Source organism: Balaenoptera physalus (genome assembly GCF_965194825.1).
Source record: "Balaenoptera physalus genome assembly, chromosome: 10".
Classification (NCBI taxonomy): Eukaryota; Metazoa; Chordata; class Mammalia; order Artiodactyla; family Balaenopteridae; genus Balaenoptera; species Balaenoptera physalus.
Genome location: NC_138889.1, coordinates 82935752 through 82950474, shown reverse-complemented (window position 1 = coordinate 82950474; position 14723 = coordinate 82935752). Strand labels below are relative to the sequence as shown.

At 43.8% G+C, this 14723-nt stretch overlaps 1 protein-coding gene and 1 pseudogene across 4 annotated transcripts in view; both read left to right on the top strand.

Moving 5' to 3' along the window:
- Positions 1–389: 389 nt before the first annotated feature.
- On the top strand, positions 390–1188 carry LOC309667779 (coiled-coil-helix-coiled-coil-helix domain-containing protein 2 pseudogene; annotated as a pseudogene). The gene has a single exon. The product of its transcript is annotated as a coiled-coil-helix-coiled-coil-helix domain-containing protein 2 pseudogene (transcript).
- An 11665-nt stretch (positions 1189–12853) lies between these two features.
- Positions 12854–14723, top strand: part of LGR4 (leucine rich repeat containing G protein-coupled receptor 4) — a 96925-nt gene continuing 95055 nt past the window's right edge. For 2 of the 3 annotated variants that reach the window (XM_082476600.1, XM_082476599.1), the window contains exon 1: positions 12855–13545. In XM_082476600.1, coding sequence (XP_082332726.1) covers positions 13361–13545 — 185 coding nt within the window. In that variant the 5' untranslated portion in view covers positions 12855–13360. Of the gene's footprint in view, positions 13546–14723 lie in introns of all 3 variants that reach the window. The other variant, XM_082476601.1, reaches the window with a different exon arrangement.

The following is a 14723-nucleotide window of genomic DNA, read 5'->3' as shown; positions in this document are numbered from 1 at the left end:
AAGGTCCCTTTACACGGCAGTTATTGCATTTCATCAGAGAGTAACAAAAACCCAAACGTTTAATTTTAGTTTTGTTTTTTATTTGGCAAAGAAGTGCAATCTGAAAGCATGAAATAGCCAAGGGAAAATTTTTATTTTTGGTATCTCTTATTTGATGTACATTGAACCCAGAGTTTAGGTGCTAACTTTTGACTTTGTGTTTTAAGGTATTGTGGGTTGAATTGTGTGTCTGTCTCCCCCACCCCCAAAAGATATGTTGGAGTCTTAACCCCTCAGAATGTGACTTTATTTGGAGATAGGGTCTTTAGAGATGATTAAGTTAAAGTGAGATGATTAGGGTGGGCCTACTCTAGTACGGCTGCTGTCCTTATAAAAAAAAAAGGTATGAGTCTCGCGCTTGAGGACTCCGCTGCGCCACGCATTTAAGATGCCTCGTGGAAGCCGAAGCCGCACTTCCCGCGTAGCCCCTCCGGCCAGCCGGGCACCTCAGATGAGAACTGCGCCCAGGCCAGCGCCCGCAGCTCAGCCACCAGCAGTGGCTCCACCATCTGCTGTTGGCTCCCCTGCTGCTGCTCCCCGGCAGCCAGGTCTGATGGCCCAGATGGCAACCACTGCAGCCGGCGTGGCTGTGGGTTCTGCCGTCGGCCACACTCTGGGTCATGCCATCACTGGTGGCTTCGGTGGAGGAAGTAATGCTGAGCCCTCAAGGCCTGACATCACTTACCAGGAGCCTCAGGGAACCCAGCTGGCACAGCAGCAGCAGAATGGCCCGTGCTCTTTTGAGGTGAAACAGTTTTTGGAGTGTGCCCAGAACCAGGGTGACCTTAAGTTTTGTGAAGGTTTCAGTGAGGTGCTGAAACAGTGCAGATTGGCGAACGGGTTAGCTTAATCAAGAAGTTCCAGTTGAAGGCATGGAAAATCATCTCTCATGACCACGTTGATTTAGCATTAAAAATATAATTGATAGTGAGGATATAAAGTGTGAAGCCACCAGTTAAACTGCTCCTCAATCATTAATAGCTTTTGTGCTTCAGGATTGCAGTGGAAGAGGGTATTCTCACCATATGGAAGCTCACTGAGATGATATTGAGTTTGGGGCTAGGCGGATGTTTGTGTGGCCTCTTAAACATGCTTTTGTTTGTGAATTAATTAGAATAAAGTGATTTTATTTCCAAAAAAAAAAAAAAAGGTAAATTTGGACACACACGCACACACACACACAGGGAGAACACCATGGGAAGATGAAGGCAGAGATTGGGGTGATAGTTCTACAAGCCAAGAAATGTCAAAGATTAACAGCAAACCACCAGAAACAGGGAGAGGCATGAACAGATTCTCTCCCTCAGCCCTCAGAAGGAACCAAGCCTACGGACACCTTGATCTGGGACTTCGAGCCTCCAAAACTGGAATGATAAATTTCTTTAAGCCACCCAGTTTGTGGTACTTCATTATGGCAGCCCTAGAAAACAAATGCATAAGAATCCGCGTTCCGGTGGCATCACTATTGAAAATGGGTGCTGAAACAAAATTAAATGTGGCTCCTCCTCTGTGCAATAAAAGGGTCTCAGTAGAAATGATTTTGGTTAAGAAACGATGGAGTCCTGGCCTCGGGGGATGAAGGGAGGGGTTCTTTGTTTGCTGTGGTTGAAATGCTTTCTCGTAACACCTGTGCATCTGTGTAATTGAGCCATGCCTCCAGCGGCTCCCTGGGCTCGTCAGCCCCTCAGAACTCGGCTTTTTCTTTTTAGGCTGCCAGTTACTAAATGAGCTGTATCGTTCTCAACTCAAGGACTTCCCAGGAGTTGGCAGTGGCAGAATATTCAGCACTGAGGAGAGGCGTTTCTGCAGCGGCCCTTGCTCTGCTGGGAACGCGATGAGCATTTGTCTCTGGTCAGGGTTATTTCACCCTGTAAAGGTTTGTGCTGGCTCCTTGTGCGTGCCTGATGCAAAGCATTAATTCAGCCACAACTGATTGTGCTGTTCCCTCCTTAAAACTTCCCCTTGTGCTTAGGATAAAGTCCAGATCCCTTGCCATGACTTAAAAGGTTCTGCGTAATCCATTCCCTACTTCCTCTCAAGCCTCATCTCATCCTAGTGCCCCATTTGCTCTACTCCACTCCAAATCCCCCTCACTGGAAGGCTTGCCCGCTGGTTCTTCCCCTGGGTGGCTGCTCCTCATTCAGGTGTGAGCTGGAGTCGCCACCTCTGTGACGCCTCCATCTGTTCCATCTACAGGTAGGTTCCTCATCCTCTATTAATATGGCCACACCCTGTTTCCTTGTTTATATTACGTGCGTGATTGTGCCTTCCCATTAGAATTTTTAAGTTCTGATCACAGCAAGAAGGATCCCAACTGTTCTGTTCACATTTGTTCCCCCGTCGCCTAGCACAGTATGGTGACTTGTCATATACCCTGTTGAATTGGCTTCCTTTTCATAATTCCACAGGTAGATCAAGAACTTACATTGGAACCATATAAAAACAATAACAATGATGGTGTACATCAAGATAGGGGCACATAACTTTCACAGAATCAGAGAAACCAAATAGTTTTTCCAGAATCACACTGTTAGTGATTAACACAGCCAAGATTAAATCTCAAATTTGTTTTCAAAACCCATACTTTTCCGCCAGTGCCACACTGCACTTTTAACTAGTATTTTCCTCTTTTTTTTTTTTTTTTCTGGCTGTGCCACGTGGCATGCGGAATCTTAGTTCCCCAACCGGGGATTGAACCTGTGCCCCCTGCAGTGGAAGCATGGAGTCTTAACCACTGCACCACCAGGAAGTCCCCTCCTCTCATTCATTTTTTAAAAAATTTATTGAAGTATAGTTGATTTATTGTACAATGTTCATTTCTGCTGTACAGGAAAGTGATTCAGTTCTACACATTGTTCTCCATATTCTTTTCCATTATGGTTTCTCACAGGATATATAGAGATCCCTGTGCTATACAGTAGACCTTGTTGTTTATCCATCCTATATATAATAGTTTTTTATTTTGGTTTGGTTTGGTTTGGTTTTTCTGGCCGCACCATGCAGCTTGCAAGATCTTAGTTCCCCAACCAGGGATTGAACCCGGGGCCACGGCAGTGAAAATGCTGAGTCCCAACCGCTGGACCGCCAGGGAATTCCCAATAGTTTTTTTTCTTTTTTTAATTGAAGTATAGTTGAAGTACAATGTTGTGTTAGTTTCAGGTGTACAGCAAAGTGATTCAGTTATACATACATACATATGTATCTTTTTTTCCTCATTTCTTAGCTTTCTCAGTGTTTTTGGTGGGGTTTCTTTTGTTTATTTGGCTGCTCTGGGTTTTAGTTGCAGCATGTGTGATCTTCGTTGCGGCATGTGGGATCTTTAGTTGTGGCATGTGGGATCTTTATTTGTGGCATGCGGGATCTTTAGTTACGGCACAAAGCATCTTTTTTTTAGTTGCGGCATGTGGGATCTAGTTCCCTGACCAGGGATCGAACCCCGACCCCCTGCATTGGAAGCGCAGAGTCTTAACCACTGGACCACCAGGGAAGTCCCGGTGTTTTTGGTTTAGATGTTTTCTTTTTTGAGCTAGAGTCCTGTGTCACACATGCACAAAAGCAGGAGAGTCAGAGGAACAAGAAAACAATGTACTTTTAGGTGGTAATGAGTGTTAGGAAGTCCAGCAGGGTAAGAAGGCTGAGAGCCAAAGGGAAAATAAGACTCAGGGACATTAAGTCACTCATCAAGGTTCACAACCAGTGACGCCACGGTCCCTTCACATTCTGGGCTGTCTGAGATGGACTCAGGGACACGGGCCTACCATATCTGAGCAGCTACCCTTGTGATTTTCTTTGGAGCCTCCATACAGCACCAACTGCACGTCCCATAATGCTTGCAGTGACTGAGTACTAGCACTGTCTTTTAAGGGTTTACTCTGTGCTGATGATCCCTTTCTATTAGTTGTCCTTACCATTTCCACTGGCTCCCCACCCCAGCTGGAATACTAATCTAAGCACCTCACCATGACCCCCCCCAGCCCTGTATGGCCAGCTTCTGCCTGCCTCTGCAGCCCTCCTCACACTCTTTCCCCTCTCTAGCCCCACGCTTCCCCTTTCTCCAACATGACAGGCCTTTACACTTGCTGTTCCCTCAGCCTGAAATCTCCTTCACCCTCTGCTGATAGGTATTTGTCTATTTTGTCAGCCCACTCCCCCCTCCAAGATCATAAACTTCTTGAGGACAGGCAGGCCTCTGTTTTGTTTCCTGCCATATGTCCAGAGCTGAGAACAGTGCCTGGCACATGGCAGACAATCCACACTTGTTGAGAGGACGATATGAAAGAACACAAGGATGCTATTTTAGAGCGTGAGGACAGGAAAGGCCTCTCCGAGGACATGACATTTGAACAGAAACCTGAATGGTGTGAATTGAAGAAGTCATCTATGTGACTATCTGGGGAGTTGGGTTTTGGACAGGGCCCAGTAAATAGTTTCTCTTCCCCACTATGTTTCTGAATATGGCAGGAAATAAATGAGTTGGCAGATGGGGACCAAAATACCACCTTTATTATTTATTCATTCATACTCCGAGTATTTATTGATTATCTACTCTGTGCCAGTCACGTTTTAGAGGGTAGGGGTGCAGTAGAGAACAAAAACGAAGCCCTTGCCCCCTGGAGCTCACTTTTCTGTTAAAGATGGGGCAGGCATACATACCTTAGGCTTAAGAAGAAAATGTGCTTCCTTAAATTAGCCATATTGATCCTCTTCAACTGGACCATGACTGAGTTCCCATCGTCCCCGTTCCTCAGGGGCAGAGCTTGCTCACTCCCTAGACCCCATCCCTAGAAGGGCAGAGGTGAGACACAAATGCCTCTTCCTTCTTCCCAGATTTACCAATCTCCCATGGTGTGACTGCTTCCAAGGGGGGAAGCAGTTAGGAGTAGCAACTGAGATGGAAGTTAAAACCTAGAAATTGTGGTGTCCTTGTAGCCAGATAAAAATATAAACTTGTAAATAATTTTGTAAACAGAGTGGCTGGAAACAGAATTAAAACACAAATTTTTAAACCACCACTTAAACAATTCTTAAAATTTGCAAATGTTGGCAGAATTGGAATTTTTTAATCTAAATGTGTCATTTTATAATATGAATATTTTTCTTTTAAAGCTGATTAAGGAAGGAGTCAATAACATGCACACACACCTTTTATCCCCACCTTCTTCTGTAACTAGAACCTCACAGATTTCTTAAACTGTGTATAACCTTTTTCTCCTACCTTTTTATATTTTACCACCAGGTGGCACCAAAGCGCTGTTGATTCTACTTTAGAATTTTCTAGTAGTTCTTGATAATTAAAGATCAGGCCTAAGTTTTAAAATGTAACCAATCTTTTCTTTAAAGCCCCAAATTAATACTTCAGTGTATTTTATGAAGTTCAAAGCTTTGTAAAAGTGGAAAGAAAACTTTCCAAACACATTCTAAAAGAAAACAAAACAAACCTATATAAATTACCGAATTACATGAATATCTACCATTCAGCATATAGGTTTTGGGGAGGGAGGGGAGGATGACTGATTTAGTATTGTTTTGGCCCTTCTACTAAGTATGAACAACTTCAGTTGACTGGAAATTATTTTTGGCTTTACGTCTTTCAGTTATCTTCACCCAAATTCAAACAGGATGTTTGATGAAGAGAAAAGTCGTTTCAGAGGGGACACGGTAAGTTCCTTTAAATAAATCAAAAACCGAGGCACTGAGATTAACTTGCTTTCTATGACACTAAATTTGTTGTTTTTAAAAAAATGTTCTCTTTTCCATGAAAATTAAAAATACATATTAAACCAAGTATACAGTGGAAAGAGCAACTGACCTAGATATTCGCTCTAGTTCTGCCAGTGGCTCGGTATGTTGCCTTTGGTAATTTAGTTATCCTCTGTGGGTCTGATTTCTCTCTGGTAAATGAGATTTAACCTATGATCTCCAAAGTTCCTTCTGTTTCTGAGGATTTCAGAAGTATCAAGAAGAAAGTTTGGCACAGCATAAGACAGAACTCTCTAACAGCCAGAACCGCCACTACCAATGGGAGTGTGAATGTGCTGATGGTAGCTGTATCCAAAAGAAGCAGAGATGCTGTTGAACATTCTTAAGCCTTAGGCAGATGATTGAACAAGACTTAAGGTCCTTTTTAAGCCTAAATTTCTTAATTCTGTAAGTTAAATTGAATTGTAAGCTGCCTGACAGGAGACTCCAAATCATGCCTTATATTCTGAGGCTGACAACAAAAGGCACCTCTCAGATCTCTGCCTGTAGGGAGACTAACTGACCAACAATCCTGCTGATTACATCAGAATCAGGAACTTTTTAAATATGGAGAATCCCAGGCCCCATCTCAGACCTACTATATCAGAATCAATGGAGGTGGAATTTCTATGTTTAAAATCTTCTCCAGGGACTTCCCTGGTGGTCCAGCAGTTGAGACTCCTTGCTCCCAATGCAGGGGTCCAGGGTTCGCTCCCTGGTCAGGGAACTAGATCCCACATGCCGCAACTAAGAGCCTGTGTGCCACAACTAAAAAGAAGATCCCGCACGGCGCAGCTAAGACCTGGCACAGCCAAATAAATAAATAAATATTAAAAAAAAAAAAATCTTCTCCAGGTGATTTACCTGTGGACTGACCTACATAAATCTAAATTGTTCAGTCCCCAACAGAGTAAGTTCTGAGGCCTAGGTGCATGGTAACTATTCCTTGAAAAAAAAAATCCAAAAAAAAAAAATGTTAAAAAGCTTGACAAGTTTGTGTTATTTTGGAATAAAAGGAGCAAACTGGCAAAGTTACTATAATGTGTTTCCCTGATATCTCAAGGTCCTCCATTTTCTCTTTCATATTGAATTTTTTTTAAACTTTCCTCATAATGTTCTATGAATTGAATTCATATATTTTAACACTAACCTGAGGCAAAAAAAAAAAAAAGAGTTTAATAAATAGTACCGGATTTTGTCAACCAGACCCCAAGAAAGCACTTTTGGCATCACCTTAACATCCAGCACCATTGATCCAGTCTCCAGACCTTTCCTTGCTTTGCCCTTCTCCAAGGTAATCTTGAAAATTACAGATGGTTGGTAGTTTGCCTGAATTTTTAGAGCATTGCCTCAGAATTTTTTATGTTTGAAATGATTTTAAAGACATTTTTAAAAACCTTGGGATTGTTAAAATTTTCATTCTGATTGCCACTCCTCTTATTTCGAAGAGTCGTGGCAGCTGTCATTAGACAAAAAGAAAGAGAATCACCTAAGAGGTGTTTACCCAAGAGGTCTTTTTTGAGACAGCATTAGGTGTCCAGGTCAGGAAAAGAAAGACAACCTACAGAATGTAAAGTATTCTCTCCACATCCTCCCACAGTTTCTCCTTGAGTCTAAAATCTCTTATTGCCTGCTTTTCTAGATTTCTTTCCACATATGTTCTTGTAGACAAAGAGAGCTTTCCAGGACACTTCAGCAGCAGAACTACCCTCAACCCTACTGCAGACCCCCACCCCAAGTGCTGGTTTTCTGTACACATCTTTTATGGGATGCACAGACTTTGCATGTAGTTCTTTGGAATAATTGTCTCATGCTAAGTTCTTTCCAAAATGTTTAAAGTTCTATTTAGAATTCTGAGGGAGTGAAAAGGAACCAAATTCTATGACTGAACTCTGTGTTAATACTTTGGCCCTAACAAATTCTCAGCATGACTAGGTGATAATCTTCCCAGTTTTCTATTCTGATTTTTCTCCCTTTACTTTTCTATTACAACACCTGGTTGCTTTAACGCTCATTTAATTTTTTGCCTCATTCTGTTTCTCACCAGTAGTTTATGCATTCAGACCTTGGGATCCATGTGCGGTTCTGTAATTCAGAAATTGTTCCCTTGAGTCTCATTCTCTTCTTGGGTTAGATTTGAAATGGAAAGACTGGGAAAATAAAATCAGATTTAGAAAGGATTAGGAATATGTATTAGGAATATTATGTATAGGAAAATATTTCTGGTATTTGTCCTAATGTTTTGAAGTTTGGGGTCAGTATGGGTCTTCAGAAGTACTGAAAAGGACATCTGACCACAGGATATTTGACCAGGTCAGGAAACTAAGAAATTTTGGGTCATGTTTTGAAAAGGGCTGGCTTCAAGAATGGCCTTCAGTCAGTCACACCAGAAGCCTCACTGCCAGTCCTCACATCCCAAAGGTCCATCAGTTCTACACAGATGGCAGAGGAAAGAGGGCCCAGAAGCCCAAATTTGACCACTTGTGTAGCTTAAAAAGATATTTTTAATTTTTCAACAACTTCATATTGTTAGTTTTTTGTGTGCTTCAAAATAATCATTGTTATGTTAAATTATCCCTAATAAATAGATGCTATCTCCTGTGCAAAATAGGACCACTGTAGAGACACTGAGACTCAGAAGAAAAGGACAAGTGAGTGAAACACTAAGACTGCAAGCCTCTGGGCCCAGTGTGGGAGCTCCTCCAGCCCAAAGCCCCAGATGCAAATGTGGAGGCATCAGACCACAGAAACAAGAGCGTTTATCTTGAGGACTCAGTTGTTAGAGTAGATACCTATCAGATGTCTGATGGGTAGGGATTAGACTTGATATTCTTTCTTTATTTCCTGAACCTATTATGTTTTGAAATGTTTATGTATGTATATGTACATACAAATACCCATATATATGTATGTATATGTATAGATACATATGTATTTTTAGTATATGTATCTGGCTTCTAACTTGAGGTGGCAGGTTTGGCATGGATGCTTTCAGAAAGTCAACAGCTATTATTCACCGGTCATGCGATTGCATCAGGTCAAATATTTGGGGTGTCTTTTGGATGGGAGGTATGATAAACCCTAAGTGCCCAGGATAACTTCTACACCATTCATTCTAGAAAGAGGGGCATGTTTAAGCTTGCAACAGATTCTTTGGGGCTCATTCTGCAATATAATCTTCAGTATGAGCTTACCATGGAGACCAGAAGTTTAAAAGCGCTTGATGTCAACATGTAAGGAAAGATGGTTACCTTTGAGGCATGTCCTTCTGAATTTTACATAATCCTACAAATGGTTTTCAAAAATAATTAGATTTCAATAAAGGATTAGCACCTATAAAACAGGGGTGGGAAACTATATGGCCCACGGGCCAGAACTAGTCCAACATGTGTTTTTGCCAAATAAGTTTTATTGGAACACAGCCACATCTATTTGTTTATGTATCATTTATTTCTTGCTACAATGGCAGAGTTGAATAGTTACGACAGAGACCATGTGGTCCACAAAGCTCCAAATTTTACTATCTGGCCCTAAACAAAAACAAATACAAACAACCCAACAGAAAACAAACAGGCAGAGGAAATGAATAGGCAATGCATAGAAGAGCACACTAAATGCCCAGTAAATACATGAGAAGATGCAATTGTAATCAGGGAAATTCAAATTTCAACTACACTTTGATTTCATTCCACGTGCATCAGATTCACAAATATTTAAGTCTCACAATATTGGTATTGGTAGGATGTAGGGTAATGGGGTTTCTTATTTTCTGCTGAAGGAAGCACAAATAAGTACAGTCGCTTTTGAAAGCAATTTGACATCCAATAGCAGTGAGTGCACATAGTCTATGACCTGGCGATTCCACTCCTAGACACACACACACATGTATAAAGGAAATACCTTTTAGAGAATCTCTTGGCATATATAAGGGAGACATGTACAAGAATATTCATGATAGCATTATTAGAAAAAAATACAAATAAGTCTCATATTAATAGAATGGATAAATAAATACTGAGTATATTCTTTAAATGGAATACTAGGTAGTAAGGGAAATGAATTAACAATAGCACATATTTTATGAACATGGATAAAGCTCACAGGCTGAATGAAGAAACCAAGTTGCAAAAGAATACAGATTGATATTCTTTATATATGCAAAACAATAATATATATTGTTTAGGGATGCACCCGTACAAAAAGCATGAAAATATGCACGGGCATTAATTATGAAGTTTAGGAAAGGTCTTACTTCCCAGAGAGAGAAAGAAGGAAAGGAATATGACTGGGGAGGGGTATAAACGGAACTTCAACTACATTTGTAACATTCTATTTCTTAAGCTGATTGCTGTGAACTCAGATTTTTGTTCTATTGTTAAGTTGGAGTTACTTTATAAAAGGTGAAATTCTGTACATTCGAGGACTTATAATCCAGTTATTACAGCACTACCGAAGATCCCCCCACAATCTCCCAGTTTTTGTTTCCTTAATGGAGCAGCTTGCAGGTACGGCTTCTGCATACACTTGTGTAGGCTCTATATTTATAAGAATGTCTGAGTGAGGGGGTGAGTTGGACAAAATCCAGCTTGTCCACGAGTCAACATGCCCTGTGCCCTTTGCACAAAAGCCCCAAGGTGAGCATCACTGGAAGGGTGTGCCTCCTTTGTTGCCCAAAAGTACCCTGCAATGCAGAGGCACTGTAGCTAGGCTCTGCTTCCTCTTATCTGGCCTGTGGATGCTATCCATTTACTCATCCATGGCCATGAAAAACTAGAAGGAGGAACCAGTCTGGAGGCAGAGTCTCTGTTAAGTTTATTACTTGTTTGCCATCAAATTTTGGTTCATCCAGATATCTTTCTGGGTCCTTAAGGGTTATGTAAGAGCTGATCATTTTTCTCTAATTGTCTGGGATAGTATCTTAAAAATCAGTGTGTTTTTTTTTTTTTTTCTTTCTTGGGGCATCTTATCCAAGAAGTGAAGACTAATTGGCCAGTTTATCTTTAAAGCAAAACATATACAATGTAGCAACTATCAGAAATACTAAAACTTTAGCATATCTTACCTCTTTTTTTCTCTACCCGAGTCCTTTGTTCCTGATATTTTGTCATCTTGGACAAGCTGCAAATTTGAATCCTCCTTACCTTCTTCATCTCCTAGATAATAGGAATTTATTCTGCAATAAAATCTACATCTCTCCTTTTTCCACAATCCAAATCTCTTCTTTCATCTAAGTTGCCAGCCCTAAGATCTTATTCCTTGGAAGCAAAGAATAAAGTTCCCGGAGTGTGGTTCAAGGATCACCTGTCTCACTTTCACTTGACATGTATCAAAATGCTGATTTCGAGGCTCTAAGGCTTTTAAGACACTTTGCAGTTTTAATCAAGCTTTGCATGTGATTCTTATGCTAACTAAAGTTTAAAAACCACTACTTTAAAAGAAAGGAAAGGAATTATTTGGCCAAATTAAAATCAATCAGTATAATATATAATTGTTATGAAAAAAAAAAACAGCAGAAGATACTGATACCTTGGCAAGAGAAATTCTGTCATCTTCCAGTGTTGTTACAAAAGAGAGATGTTAAAGGAATCAAATAAAGAGATGAAAACAATTTTCTCTTCACTTGCTCATGAGAGTTGCTAGAAAATAATGGAAGTGATTTAGACAATGGAAACCAATTTAAGGAAGGCTCCAAGAGCAACATACAAGGAACCAGGAGCCCAGGAGTTGTTCTGTGATGATTTTGGGCAGAGCACAGTATCTGCAAGCTTCAGATTTCTTGTCTATAAAAGGTAGGGTTGTCCACCTACCTTAAATTTCTCTTTCCAACCTACAATTAGAGGAAATAGGTCATTCCTAAAACTTAAAGTCAAGGCATATCTGTATTTATTTGACTCTCAAGCGTGTGGATAAATTTATTGTATGTTAGTCATGTGCCCAACTGGGCATTATTTTTAAAATAAACTCCTGAATGTAAAGATGATGGAAATTTTTCATTTTAAACTCCTTGGGTCTGCATCAACTTATTTCCATTTTCTTTAATTTTACTTACATGACATGAGTAATCAACTTGATGACAGTGACATTTTTAACCCTGCCTGCCTTAATCTAAAGTATTCATGGCAATGTCTTCAAAATAGAGTAAAATAACCCAAAGGCACAGTGGAAAGCAAGAAAGGAGGTGCCCATAAAGCAGTATTTGGTACAAACAATAACAATAACGTGGGGTCTATTAAGCCACAAAAGTCCAGAAGAGGAAGGAATGCTGATAATTACCTAACACTAAAGTTGCTGCGGGCTTCTCAAGGGTAGTTACCTAGAACTCAAATGACAGCAAAAGCTGTCTGGAGAAATTGTCCAGTGTTCAGAAACATCACCTCCTTTGACCCTAACAAGATTCCTGTGTTCTAGGATTTTAAAGTAGATGAGAAAGCGATCTGAGTTGCGGTCACCAAAACTCCGTATGGAGGATAGCTAATTGCTAAGACTTAGCTATCAAGTGCATATCAAGGTACGTATAAAGATGTCAGTTGAAGTGAGAGGCGCTTGGGGGGTGGGGGGGGTACACTGTTTTAATTTAGTATATAGCTAAAGCTCAAATATTTATGTCAGATTAAGAGAAACTTTTACTCTCCTCTTCAAAATCTTCCATTTGCACAGCTCCCAAAGTCCTCGCCATTTGGAACAGTGGAGAGTCATTTGAAACTTAACTGAATGCTGGAGGCAAGTTCTACTTTTCAGGTCATCCAATTTAGGAGATCCAATTTCTGCAGAGAGAAGACGACGAGTGGGGGAGGGAAAACCCAGATTCTAAGTCTTCGGATGCTTCCACCTTCGATCCACAACCTGCCACGCAAATCGAGCCAAGGCAGGGATTTTTGCCGCGAACCACCACCATCACCACCACCTTGTCACTCACGCCCGATTAACACGCCCCTCTGGTCCCACTCTCGGCCAATGGCGGCTCCTCTCTTTGCATAGTAATGAGCTCGAGACCTCCCCCGGCCAATGGCGCTCCAGGAGACGGGTTAGTTTTGCATGTACCTAAGTGATTTGCATAACCCAGCGGCTGGGGGCTTGGGAACCCGAGCGTGCAACCCTAGAAGGGAAAAGGACGGGAGGAGATTGAGCCGCGGCCGCGAGAGAGCGAGAAAGAGCCCGGGTGTTTGTGCGAGAGCCGGGCGGGGGACTGTGGCGAGGGGCCGGCATGGCTGAAGGCTGCGCTTCGCAACCTTGAAGAGCGGCTGCGGCGGGAGGCCGGGGACCGGGAGGCGGGTGCGATGGCAGAGTCCGGCCCCTGCAGCTGCGCCCGGCCCGCCAGGCTGGCCTGAGCCGCCGGAGGAACGGGGCTGCTTCTGCGCTTCCATGGAGCAGCGGGTAGGGCGAAACTCCGGAGCGCCGCGTCCCTGCGCTGCTGCTGCCGCGGGCTGTTGAAGGGGCCGAGCCCCCGCGACTGCAGAGAGGAGAGCCCCCGGCCCAGCCCGCAGGCCTGCCGCCCGGGGCGGCGGGGGGCGTCGGAGGGCGCCAGAGGCGCGCCGAAGGAGCGGCGCCGCGGGAGAGGCCGGCGCTGGAGGCGGCCGCAGCAATGCCGGGCCCGCTGGGGCTGCTCTGCTTCCTCGCCCTGGGGCTGCGCGGCTCGGCCGAGCCCAGCGGCGCGGCGCCGCCTCTCTGCGCGGCGCCCTGCAGCTGCGACGGCGACCGTCGGGTGGACTGCTCCGGGAAGGGGCTGACGGCCGTGCCCGAGGGGCTCAGCGCCTTCACCCAAGCGCTGTGAGTGCGGTCGGAGGGGGCGCCGGAGGGGGTTCCGGGGGGCGGAGCCAGTGGCAGATCCCACTCCATCCCCAGTGTCCCGAGGAGGGGGGCGCCGTCACCTCCTTGGCACCCGCTCCAGCGCCGCGAGCTTTACATGCTTTGCCAGTCCGGGTCCGAGACCCGTGTAGCTCTTTTTCCCAGACTTTTCGGGCACGATCACCACCCCCCTCCCCCAACTCCCAAGTGCATGTGGGGCCGAGGAGGAAGGAGGAATCTGGAAACGCTTGCCCCTGGCAGCCTTTTCACGCGACTTTCTCTTCTCCCGCGGGCCCCTGCTCAGCTGGCAAGAGTTTTGCAGGCGGCAGGGTTGAGGGCAGCTAGAACTTGGCCTGAGTCTGAGACCGAGGCAATTTTCGTGGGGAAGCACCTGGAGCCTCCTTGGGTTCCAGCATGTGGGGAGAAGAAAACACCTGTACCGCAGTCGGGGCGAATGGCCTTCCCATTTGGCCCTGTCCGGGGTGGGGGGAGGGGGGTGGAGCGACCTGGCACCTCAGTCCAGTTCCACTCCGGACTCAGCAGCAAACGCCTGGGGTTCTGGAGCTCGCAGGGAAACTGGGCGAAAACAACGGAGAAGGGAGGGGGGGAAATTGCAGGTTTCTCTGGGTGAAATACTTTTAACCAACAAGGCCTTTTAAAGAAGGAATGCTGACCTGAAGTACAGGATATTGGAAGAAAATGAAAGTTCCAGAGCATAAGCTCTGCCTGTCCCAAAAGGTAGCAGTTTTCTGCTGTTCCTTAACCTGTAGAACTTTTCTTTTGAGCTGCCTGAGGTTGGGAAAGTCACTCAGATGGTTCTGACTTCCAAAACCCCACTCCACCAACCGGGACGGAGAGCTTTAGACATTCGCTTTAGAAACGAAGACTCTGAAATAGGTGTTGGCTGTGGTGTTGGCAGATGGCACCAGTAGAGAAAGAATGGGGTAATTGCGTGCAGGGTTTGCTGTATGCTTCTGTCCTGCCTTGCTGTGCTGTGTGGCCAGATTAAATCAAGGGCAGTGAAAGAACTGTTTGAGAGAGGAAGGGATTCTGAGAGGCCTTGGGTAAAAGGAATTTCCTTTTACCTTACAGCTGCTGAGAGGGACCTCTTAGAAATAGACAGTGTGAAAGGAATAACAGACCCCGTGAAGAGATCCTTT